This window comes from Simochromis diagramma, unplaced genomic scaffold (genome assembly GCF_900408965.1).
Source record: "Simochromis diagramma unplaced genomic scaffold, fSimDia1.1 OVJJ01000176.1, whole genome shotgun sequence".
NCBI classification, from domain to species: domain Eukaryota; kingdom Metazoa; phylum Chordata; class Actinopteri; order Cichliformes; family Cichlidae; genus Simochromis; species Simochromis diagramma.
In genome coordinates this window covers 8,137,865-8,150,605 of record NW_024386892.1, presented here as the reverse complement: position 1 = coordinate 8,150,605, position 12,741 = coordinate 8,137,865, and the positions used below count along the sequence as shown (strand labels likewise).

Below are 12,741 nucleotides of genomic sequence, written 5' to 3'. Positions count from 1 at the left end.
TCTATATATTCAAGTTTCATTCTACATATTCAAGTTTCATTCTATATATTCAGAAGATCATTCTATATATTCAAGTTTCATTCTATATATTCAAGTTTCATTCTATATATTCAAGCTTCATTCTATATATTCAAGCTTCATTCTATATATTCAAGCTTCATTCTATATATTCAAGTTTCATTCTATATATTCAAGCTTCATTCTATATATTCAAGCTTCATTCTATATATTCAAGTTTCATTCTATATATTCAAGCTTCATTCTATATATTCAAGTTTCATTCTATATATTCAGAAGATCATTCTCTATATTCAAGTTTCATTCTATATATTCAAGTTTCATTCTATATATTCAGACTTTGATTGTAATATATATACAATATTTTCCTAAACGGCAGGATTGCCAGGATTTATACATCGGGGAAACCAAAAAACTTCTGGCTAAGAGGATGGTACAAACACAGAAGAGCCACCTCGTCAGGCCAGGACTCTGCAGTCTGTTCACACCTACAGCCCAGTGGACACTCTTTCAAGGATGAGGATGTGCACATCCTGGACAGGGAGGAATGCTGGTTTTGAGCGCGGAGTCAAGGAGGCCATTTACGTGAAAAGGGAAAGACCATCTCTGAATTGAGGAGGGGGCCTAAGGGTACATCTGTCACCATCTTACCACGCTGTGATTGCAGCCATTCCCCAACTCTCTGTGAATGGGACTCATGGACACTGATCAGTGGGTTTTGGTCAGTGGGTTTTGGTCAGTTGTTGTTGATCAATGGTCATGAGAATTTGCATAATTAAGATTAAGGAACTGACCTCCCAGCCCATTGTTCCTTCAGTGGGCTGGTTTCAGTCATTATGCAAATGTACTGTTTATAAGATTGAAACCTGCAGTCAGCTGAGACTGAAGACGTCACCTGATGATGACGAAACGTTTCTCCCACAAAACGCTACGTCCAGATGAACAGAATCAACTTTTGGAGATTTACTTACCTGAATGATTGAGAATGCATCAAGACGTCCATAGCTCATGTGTCATAGATCATGTTCGAGACTTTTAGTTCACAGCCATCACCTGACTGAATTTTATTTATTTAGTTATTTGTAAATAAAAGTTTTGTTATCACGGTTGAACCTTTTACCTCTGTGTCTGCGTTTGGGTCCATTCACCTGGTTTTGGCCGCCCGGTCGTAACAATATTAATCAGAAATTAGAAAACAATTGCTTTCCTCTAAGGGACAGCAGAAGTTAATATTTTGAAAACCTATTTCTGTAGGTTTTGTGAAAATAACTTTTATAAAAATGGGTATTATTTAAAAACAACCTGCTGTGGTTGTTTACTTACCAAATACTGTTAAAATAAAATATATTAATAGTGTAGTTTGGCTCTACTTGTCACCCCAGAATGAAAGGTCACTGTAAATCAATACAAAGTTATTCTAAGTGATCATCTTTAGTGGCCAATGGGAGTTGTCTTTTCAAGGATGACAATGTCATCCTTGAAAAGTTTAAATGTAAAAATGATGCAACAGGACATTTTGAAACAATATGTTAGGCAGCATTCTCCAGTGTTTATGCAGAATGGCTTCACATATTAGACTTTAAGAGTTTATATATGAAATATGAACATAAATCATTTGGTTGTGTGGCAAGTCGTCTACAAAAGATTCCAAGAAACCCAAAATTTCATCAGATTTTCTGCAGGTGACACATATCTCTATCTTTCTCATCTTTAATGAAAAAGAGATTTTATAAATTCCCATTTACTGGAAGACTGTTAAAGACAAACAAACAAAAACAACAACAACAACAACAAAAACCTGTGAACAACATTAGAACAAACCTACAGTTTGCCAGTGAACATACAGCTAAAGAGCACAAAGATGGAGACGTTTGACCAGAGAAACAGTAAATGTGATGCAGACTAAAGGTAACATTTCATGGTTTGGGCATAATTCATGGCCTTGTTGACTGAGCAGCTTGGATCTTTTGTTTCAACTATGAATTTATGCATTATAAATTCAGAACTTGTACTTAATGATGTCATAAGATCTGTACAAAAGTTGAAGTTGAAGTAGAAATTGATCTTTCACAGTAGCAAACCTCGTTAAAACTAGATAAAAATAAATGAAAAAAATAGGACAATGCAAACTTTCACAAACAGTTATAACATCTCACATATAAGTAAATAGATAACTGAAAAAGCTAATATCCTTTTCAGTTTTCGTTTGGAAGTGCTGATTGTCTCTTCATATCCCATTTTAATCATTTAACTTAAATATAGGTTATAGGAAAAGTACACATGCAATTAGAGTATCAGCTCACAACAACACAAAAGTACTCTGTTGCTGTTGTGGTGAGTTGTTGATGGTTCGCTTTGATTGACACGAACAGCTCTACAAACTGAGCAGTGACCTGATTGGCTGTTGTGAGGGTGATGAGAAAAGCACAGTGGAGCAGGCACAACTTCAGGACAACATTTACTTGCTGAAAACCTGCAGCAGGTAATTCAGTATGATTTCATCCTGATGCAGGAAAAACACAGAAATGTTTAAACAATGCTGAGTTGGTACCTAAGTATATATAAAGTGGTGAGCTATAGAGAAATGTAACAAGAACTTGCCGTGTAGTGATAGAACGTCAAGAGTGTGTTTGATACTGGATGAAAATTGCACAGTACTCCTAAATAAAAGATACAAAACAGTGTTACAACTTGCCAATAGTATTTTGATTCTAACTCTTGTTTCTTACTTGCAGAACTTTCAGTAAAATGTTGGACGTAGTCCGAAACTCTACCAGATTCAACAAAGGAGGCTCTGGATCCACATTAAAAATGGCAATAAATCAGTTATTTACTCTAGACCTAAGAGTGGATAGGACTGACTTTGTGGTTTGCATGTTTGCTATTTTTTACAAATGACTTATTTTTTTGTTTGAGGTTTTTTTTAGAGCAGGAATCATCTACATCAGCGGTCCCCAACCCCCGGGCCACGGACCGGTACCGGTCCGTGAGTCGTTTGGTACCGGGCCGCGAGAGTTGGGGCTCGGGTGTGAAATGTCTGGTTTTCAGGGTTTTTATCGGTTTTTAGTGTTAATTTGTTATCGTTTTTATCGTTAACTCGGTTTTCCTGGGTCTTTTCACGTGTGTTATGAATAAATCTTCTTTTTTCGGTACCGGTACTAGTTTTATTTTGTTGTATTTATCCGTCGTGCATAAAATATCGTCGAGCATAAACCGGTCCGTGGCGCAAAAAAGGTCGGGGACCGCTGATCTACATGTACTAAATATTATTTTCAGACAGCTAACAATCAATACACAAGTCTCAACAATCGCCAATATTGCCAATAGTAACCTGGCAAGTTTACTTGTACAACTAACTTACTTAAGTCAGTTTTTTCTTAGTTTGTAAAGTCGTCTGTCCCTTCAGCCTAATCTGCATCTTCGCACTTGGACCATTTTCACTTTCACTTATGAGAAACAAAAAAGAAGGAATTCACTCTGTGATCCCAGTCGTTAGCAGGTTTTAGACTCAGTTTTAACACCAGGTTAATAACTCTATTAGGCAGGTGGAGATTCTTAACATCAAAGATAAAATCAATACAATACATTTGAAAAGCCTCTTCAACTGATTGTGAAGTACATTAATGCATTCACATAGTGATAAGAAAAATCAACATCCAGGTGTTTGTTAGCGAGAGATAAAAGAGCAAACGTTGTATTATACTACTGAGTCACCATCAGATGAGCCCCCACCCTATCTGCAGAGAAACGTGGAAGGTTGGCATTGATCAGATGATCAGATTGAGTTTATCGATGACTTTGGTAACACCTCAACTTTCAAACAAATCTCCTGATTCTTTGAAGCACATACAGTGAGGAAGAGGCTGCCTTGAGTAAAGTAGCTGACAGGTGTGACGAGTTGCACAAAATGTCTGCCCTTCCTCCCACAATCCCCTGCATTGCTGTACAGAGCTGACCAATGTCATGTGGTGCCCTGTGTGATGTCACAGCAGTATAAAGGCCTCACTCGGCCGACCAGCTGCCCTGAGCAGAGTCAGCGTTCCCAGCCTGGACGCCTCGGCTGGAGGGACTGCTGTTACGAGGAAAACTACAAAACTACACGGCGGCGTAGGCCTGTAGTTTTGTTTTTTTCTTTGGGGTTCCTTTGAGGCTCAACTGTTCCCCTTTTGGATTTTCTGACTCCGTTTTGTGGATAAAGATTTTAGATTACCTGCTGAGCGCCCAAATCTGGGCTTCCCAGGCATCCTTGTCCAGACAAGTAAGTGTCTTTAAAGTTTTTTAAACTGTTGTGATTAATGAGCTCCAACGGAGAACCAGACAAAGTGATCTTTTTATATTTTTTTAGCTGAAGGTTAGAGCAGGGCATCCCAGAATAGCCGCTGAGAACATCAGATTGGATCCCAGCTGAGTGGCTGATGGCTTTTTAAGGGAATCAGCAGCAGGGCTATCAGTTGCCCCTCCAGATATGTGCCACATGGTGCCTGTCAATCAAACTGAGATGTGTTGGGTTGGAGGTGGTGATATTTTTAGTCGTTGGCTTTAGCGCCCAACCCCCGGGCACGAGTTGGGGTGGTGGTGACTGACTGCAGCAACACTTCAAGGAAGCTTTTATTTTAGAGTAGAGAATAGTCAACAGCTGAGCCGAGTTTGTATTTTAGTTTTATTAAATGTATTTACAATAAATTTAATATCATTTAGTTAATATAATGTTTTGAGCTTGTGTTTTATTTTTCAAGTGGAGGTTCTTGCATTTGGCTCATTTACGCTGTCATTGCTTTTAAGATGTTTCCAGACGTGTCCTATAACGAAACAGCCCAAGGACACTGATTTGCAATCTTAAAAAGTACATAAAATCTGAGTTAAGTGTTTTTGTTGTTGCATTAAATATATTTACATTGGAAAGTAATTTATTTTAACTGTTTATAAAAAGCATATAATATGAATACAAATGAATAAAGTTAAATAGAAAGCAGGACTCAGGTTTCACAGAAAACGTAATAATCCTAAGAATTATTAGCGAGTCATTATTTCTGCTTTTAAAGCTGAAATGATTGCAAAATAATAATAATTCATTGTTTACATTATTATTGCTTTTATGCTTATTATAATTGAGCAGCAAACGAACGTTTCAGTCCAAACAGTCTGAACTCTGGAGGGGTGAGAGTGTAACTAATGTGTTATAAACGCTCCCCTTGCTTTGCCTCGGGCTCAGTTTCTGAACTGTGACATCATGTGCATCATGTGCATGTTCAGTGTTTCATTTCATCTGTTTAGCTATATCATGCTGTTATTGTTCAGTAGGTCCCACATCATAACTGTTATGATATTATTACTCCACATGATATAAAGATGAGAACATGTTTCTTAAGAGGTTTAAAAATGTTGAAAAACTCATGTTAATCATTTAAAAGTAAAAAATATATGTCTTTGTGTTTTTATTCACATAATTTTTTTAGGGGCTTGGGATAGTCCTTTTTGTTATTTATTACACAATGATTAATATAAATTGTTAATTATTTACTAATTTTAAATAAAAAAATTAAAATAATAAAATATATTACTCTTTTATGATGATGACATATATGATTTTATATATAATATTATTAATGTGGTTATTAAAATAATAAATTTTAACATTGTGATTCTTTGGATGGAGAGTAAATTTTATGGTATTCAAAAGATCAGATTAATTAGAATGAACTGTCAGATATTCAAATGTTCATCTTTAGCGTGAAGGAAACAAATGAAGCTTTACAATTGGAAATGAAATTAAATAAAAAATAAATAGATAAACATTTAAAAATTAATTCTATTAATGGCCCATTCTCCTTACAAAGTGAGATTAAGAATTTTAGCTCCATGGTTACGGCAATAAGATAATTCCACACATCATAACATCTCAAATAAAATTATTGATGTCTTTATGTTGAAATGATTCTTTATTTTCTGATTTGAAGCTCACCATTTTATGTTTTCTTGAGATTTTTCGACTAGTTAGAATAGAATAGAATAGAATAGAATAGAATAATCCTTTAATTTTCCCACAAGGGGAAATTTGGTTGTAACAGCAGCCAGAAAGACAGATATACAAACAAACAGTACACAGGACACAGGACAGAAACATACAGTTTTTCTTACATATTTACATCGAGGACAGTGGTTACCAAAAACAGAGTGCTGTACCGTTATTAAATAAAATAAAATTAAATACAGATAAGAGGCAAACCAGGTTATAATGTGAACCGGTTGATAAGATAGTGCAGTTACAGCGCTGACGTAAACATCTGTGTTTGTTGGGAGCAGTTCTGATCGTACAGTCTGACAGCTGCAGGGAGGAAGGACCTGCGGAAACGCTCCTTCATGCATCGAGGATGCAGCAGTCTGTCACTGAAGCAGCTCTGCAGTTCAGCAACTGTTGAAGTTGCTGAGTTGAAGCTGAATTACCTTAATAACCAGAGTGGGAGGTATTTCATGCCTCCAACAGCAACAGCTGTCAGTCTTTGTGCATTGTAAAGTTGACAAAACTCTCAGGTGGCCTGGACCAGATCCAGGAGGACTCCAGTGCCAGTCAAGACCAGTCAGAGCCAGTTTCACCAAAAAGGGCCAGTAAGATGCCAGGCAGAGCTTAGCAGTGCCAGTGAATGCTGCTGATAACGAATGAAACACTGATAAAGACAAACAAAATCCGTAAGTTTCCCCTTCAGGCAGTGGGACAAATTCCTGTGTGACGGGAATGTCGCTGATCAGTCAAACTAGGTCAAGTTTCACTGCCCATGCTGACTCCAGTCTACTGATTTATTGACAGTTCATTAAATAGTGTGAACAGTTTCTAAATAATATAAAGCACATCGTTGATGTTCATCTTCTGATGTTGCCTGAAACAGAATTAATTATAATTAATGTGAAGAAAATTAAGCTCAAATAGGAAATGTATTCAGCCTGGTTAGACAAACAAATGTAATTCTTACCACGTTGTTCGTGTAAGTGTGACTTTTTCTTTCTACTACCTTCTTCAGAAGGATACTGAGGCACTCCTAAAGCAGCAGAGTAATATTTGACTGATGAGTGATGCTGTGAAAAACACTTTCTCTGTAGTTTCTGTAGTTTCAGTGCTTTTCCTAAACTTTCTGCCGTGATCCGGGACTAGCCTGGTTCAGGGGCACCTGCAGAGTTTTTCCGTAGGGGTGGCCACATGGGGGGTGGCTCAGCAAAAACAGAATTTTCAGTTTTATTATGCTGTTGTCAAATATAGGTTACTTGAAAAATATGAGTGTGGGGGGGAAGGGGGTTGCCTAGTTAATTTCCTGCTATTAAAGTCAATATCACTTAAAATAGGTAATTGATTGGTTGACTGAAGGTCCCAACCATCACTTTAATGATTCTCAGCACAGCTGAGCAGAAGCAGCTCAAGATTCACGCTCTCAGACTGGAGTTAACTTTAAGAGCAAACGTGTTCAGGAAATAAGTATAAGATCATGGAAGAGTGTGAACTGCTGCCTGTCTCTTTGTTGGCAGTGATCTGTCCAGGGATTGGCACCGCCCCCCTTGGTGCCCCCAGCTGGGTTTCCCACTGGTTGGACATAAACAGGACACAAACCTGAGAAACGTGCAGGATGCAGTCATACGTAACAGCTGCCTAATTTGGCTCCTTTTGAGCCCAGGAAGTTTAGAAGTTCATTTCCAATGCAGGCATCAGCAACAGTATTCGTTTGGTGACTACCAGCAGCTGTTTTGCTTCCACTCTCCCACCACTCATGAATGAGAATCCAAGACGAAGCAATGCTAAGTGAGCTAGCCACCCTTACAAACATGAACTCAGACATAATGCCTGTGACTGTGGGCTGGAAGATGCCTTTATTAATCTGAAAGTGGCACTAAGAAACTTCTCATTTCAAACTTCCTGTTAATGCAAGTGGCTGATAGCAATGGCTAGAGTCACATTTGTAAAATACAGCCTTTACTCTGCTATTAAAGGGTCTTTACCTCACAATATATAACACCTTGAGGCGGCTGCTGTGGCTTTCCTTTAAGAATCTGTAAAGTAAACATATAAAATTTTACAATTTCATTTTTTACAAAAAAGTTCAATTATTAGATAAAAACCCTGAGGAAAAGCAAACTATCATAAAATCACAGCCCAATCTACTGAACGAACTGAAACCTGAGAGCAGTTTCCCAGTTTTAAGCTGGTGTTCTGATCTGCCTGATCAGCTAGTGGTTTATCAGCCAGACTCTGAGGAGCCTGGACTACATCTGGGGATGTCGCTCCTAAAATAAACTCAGCAGAGTTCCTGTCAGCACACTAACCATCAAAGAGAAGCTGTGGACACAACATCTACAGAGCCTCAGATGCAGCTGTTTGTGTTTTTACATATGTTTTATTTACTGGAGTGAGCAGCAGTGGGATATTTGATGCAGTTTAATGAAGACAAAGATAGTGTAGTTTCATAGAGTGCTGAAAGATATTTGTTGTGGTCACATCTGAATATTTAAAAACTGATGCTGTGTATCTGTGTACTGTCTGATGGGCAAACTCTGTAAAGACATTCTGAGTGGAGATGATCTAATTCATCTGTGGTCGTTACCTAAACACAGGAAGATGTCTTCATTTTTGCAGATAAGAAATATAAAGACATGCATTTGGTACAGAATATGCAAAGGTTCATCCTGAAATATATTTTTCACTCAGATTATAGACGAACGTAATGCTTGTAACGTTGTTCTGCACATCCAAATGTGTCTTTCTTCATATCACCTATATTACCCACAATGCACCTTAAACTCATAGGACTCATATGTGAAGGTTACAGTATTACTCCTGTCACTGCATTACTGGGTAAAACTCTGCTGCAGTGGTGATTCCCTTTGAGATGTCCAAACTGAAGTAAAAGCCATCTTACTAACTTTGGAAAAGACAGCTTGTCTGAAGTCGTGCTGGTTTGACTGACAGCATGAAAAAACCCAAAGTCATCTCCCTTTGTTGCTGTTTCCAATGTAAAGGTAAAGTTAGCTTTAGATTTGTGCTTTACAGCCCTGTCTCTGTGGACAATTCAATAAAAAGGTACAAACCATGAATTATGTCTATAAACAAAAATAGTTAGAGCCTATTTCTAAAAATCATCTGGACTCGTGAGTTAAACTAAGAAAATCTCAAGTCTTAACCCTATAATGAGTTTCTGAGACCTCGATCTCATCAACATGATCAATACTTGCCATAATTTCAACATGTTACAGACAAAGCTCTTTTTTTTGTCTAAAATTAACATTGTTGTTACCAAAAAGTTGCCAAAAACACCCAATATATGACATGCGATAAAAATATATAATAAATATAGAACAAAATATATCATACACAACATGATATAGCAGAAAATAAATACACTTGTGGATTTTGTTTATGAGGGTTAATAAACATGGCTGGCTATTTTTTGATGGGTTGGGTCTTACAGGGTCAAAGACGACTCCTTAATTTTCTCCCAAACTGTAAAAAGCTAAAAACAAAGGTCTCACAACAATAGTTAGAGGCTGAAAACTGCTGAGCTGAACTGGAGCAGTCTTACAGAGTAGACCTTATTATCTCTCTGGACTGACTCCTGATGTCCACGTCCGAGCATGATGTGGAGTGATACTGATATTTGCTGCCGGGTAATGCCAACAATTCTTTGAAAGGATGCACTAATTTGTTGATGTTGTTTGACATGTCCACTGACTGTGTCTTTGTCTTATTTGTGTGTAGGGTGCCAGCCAACATGTCAACACAAGCACCGACATTCACACAGCCGCTACAGAGCGTCGTGGCACTTGAGGGTAGTGCCGCGACGTTTGAGGCTCAAATTAGTGGTAAGACAGCTTCCAGACTGAACCGACTCACATGTTGAACCCGACCATTTGTGACTGTCAAATATTCCCGGATCGCTTCAAAATAGTACTGTTCTGTCGTCCACAGGTTCTCCAGTTCCCGAGGTGAGCTGGTTCCGCGATGGCCAGGTTCTTTCCACCACCACTCTGCCAGGTATACAGATCTTGTTCAGCGATGGCCGCGCTGTTCTGAGGATTCCTGCTGTGACGGCTGCACACAGCGGAAGGTTTTCTGTTAGAGCCACGAACGGAGCTGGACAAGCCACAAGCACCGCTGAACTCCTCGTTACAGGTGAGAGCAGGGAGGCTGGGACACCAGTGACCTGGGAAAACACAGGAAACATACACTGAAGTATTTTCCCATTCAAATCACTGAATTCAGGTGTTCCAATCACTTACATAGTCCCTGGCTCCTATAGCATTCAGGCTGCTTCTACAAACATTTGTGAAAGAATGGTTTGCTCTCAGACCTCAACCTCAAGGTCCAACAGGCCAAGTTTTCTAAAACCGTGGAAATGCAAAAGCCCAAGAACAACGTGATTTAATTCACTCATTTCTTATACGTTACCTTTCTAGTACAAATCTCCATCATCTCCATTATCAGTTTGCAGTTTGCCTGTTTGCTCGTTGCTGTATCAGCATGGCAGTGTTATAAAGGAATACCATCAAAAGCAACAGAGGCACAAATACATCCAAAAACAAATAATTAATGTTGCTACATCTACGCTACAGTAAAGTGAATCTTAGATGAGATCCTTAAACTCTCTGTGGGTTAGTGCCAGTCTAAATGTATCCTGCTGGTCTTTAACAGGGGGGGGTCCTGTAACTTAATCCAGTGATAAACTCAGTATAGATGCAGCTGTTGCAGCATATCATTGCATAAAGTTATTAACAAACTTAAACCCACTGAGGTCTGAATCATTGATTTTAATTTATTAACGATAATATCAAAGGCATCAGGACTCATTTTATTATGTACACAGAGACACTTCTGGTACCAGGCTGGTTCAATTTCTTTCCATTTTTCAGTTTTTCATGAGATAGCAGGTGTTTTTGGTCCACACTGACACGACAGCATCACGTCGTTATAGCAGATTTGTTATCTGCACAGAAATGGATGTAAACTGCAGTTACCAGATTAGAACTCTTCATTTTTGTTTATTAGTCTTTGGTGCTTTTAGTTAGGTTACTGCTTGGTAAGGGCAGGTCAGCATTAAAATCAAGCTAATCTTCTATCTCTGCAGTGGAGACGGCGCCTCCAAATTTCCTTCAAAGACTTCAGAGTTTAACAGTGAGACAAGGCAGCCAGGTGAGGCTGGATGTGCGAGTGACAGGAATCCCAACACCAGCTGTTAAGTTCTACAGAGAAGGGGCCGAGATTCAGAGCTCGGCCGACTTCAGGATCCTCCAAGATGGAGACCTGTATACTTTGTTGATCGCTGAAGCCTTCCCAGAGGACTCTGGGACATATTCTGTGACTGCCACCAACAACAGCGGACGGGCCACCTCCACTGCTGAATTGCTAGTTCAGGGTAAGCACCACAGTTTAATTAATTCTTCAAATACGTCAAGTTTGGTCAAAATATTTTATGTGGAAACGCATAATCCTCATAATAATTGAATACTTCAGTTTTTAATATGTGTTAAATGATAATTTACCATAATTAATCAACCTAAACTTTCATTTTTATTGTTGTTGCAGGTGAGGAAGCTGTGCCAGCTAAGAAACTGAAGACTGTTTCCACATCCCAAATATCGGCTTCCCAGAGCAGAGTACAGAGGGTGAGATAACCAAGTGCTCTAGGGAACAATTATCTGAGTTTAAGTTGATTAAAGCAGAAAGCATAGTTCTTAAATAGTAAATATTTCTTTTCCCAGTATTATTCAGGTACTTCTGCCTGATTGTCATGTTATGTTGACAGTATTGATCATAAAGTCTGCTAAAAAAATGCATGAAAAAGAAACAGAGTGTGGAATTAATGTTTAAAGGTCATGTTCATATCTCATTTCTTAGTAAATATAAAATGTTCCCCTTTTGAAGGTGGAGACTAGTTTCCAGGCCTCCACTAAGAGGGAGATCCATGTAGCAGAAGGAATGATCACTCAGCATTTGGCTCACAAAACCCCCCCACGGGTTCCTCCAAAGCCGACCTCCAAGTCCCCGCCGTCCTATGTTTCCAAGGTGACGGCAGGACGTCAGCAGTCCCCTTCGCCTGTCAGACATGTGAAAGGGCCAACACCGACACCTGTCAGGTATGCAACTGTGATCTCAGTGAAGGCAGGTGGTCATCTAAATTGACTACATGAACTGACTGATCTACGTGTTGTCGTCTACAGACCAGTGTCTCCATCCACCAAACTGTCTGTTTCTCCCATCCGACCAGTCAAGTCTCCCATCATGACCAGGAAACAGGTCAGAGCATCTATCTGGAGTCTACTTTCACTGTCAAGATGCTGTAACAGTGACTTAGTGTACATGCCTCGGTTTGTTTGGCTTTTCAGTTTGCTCATCAGCAAATACCAAAAAAACATGAAATGCTGCATATTCCATGTATTTAACTGTATTAGTGCCATCTTCAGGTGTGGGGTAGCAACACAATTAGTGACTCTGATTTTGAATACCAGCTAGTTTTTGTACAAATATTATTGATCACTGATGGAACAGTCCTGTTTTCTCGGTATTGTTGTTCTTGTCTTCCTGCAGAGATGAAGGGTGTAAGTTACTGTTAGAAAGTATATATGTATATATGATGTAACTGAAATTACAGCATTTGGCAATAGTAATAACAATTTTTAGAGGCAACATGAAAATCTGCAGGAGATCACATGTAACATCAGGATACAGAGGAAAAATAAAACACAATG

General features: G+C 38.7%; 1 protein-coding gene across 29 annotated transcripts in view; it reads left to right on the top strand.

The window, feature by feature from the left end:
* Window positions 1–4,037: 4,037 nt before the first annotated feature.
* Window positions 4,038–12,741, top strand: part of ttn.2 (titin, tandem duplicate 2) — a 226,054-nt gene continuing 217,350 nt past the window's right edge. For all 29 annotated transcript variants that reach the window (XM_040034145.1, XM_040034143.1, XM_040034160.1 and 26 more), the window contains exons 1-7: window positions 4,038–4,276; window positions 9,755–9,858; window positions 9,965–10,168; window positions 11,121–11,408; window positions 11,579–11,658; window positions 11,918–12,129; window positions 12,214–12,289. In XM_040034145.1, coding sequence (XP_039890079.1) covers window positions 9,768–9,858; window positions 9,965–10,168; window positions 11,121–11,408; window positions 11,579–11,658; window positions 11,918–12,129; window positions 12,214–12,289 — 951 coding nt within the window. In that variant the 5' untranslated portion in view covers window positions 4,038–4,276; window positions 9,755–9,767. The remainder of the gene's footprint in view (window positions 4,277–9,754; window positions 9,859–9,964; window positions 10,169–11,120; window positions 11,409–11,578; window positions 11,659–11,917; window positions 12,130–12,213; window positions 12,290–12,741) is intronic.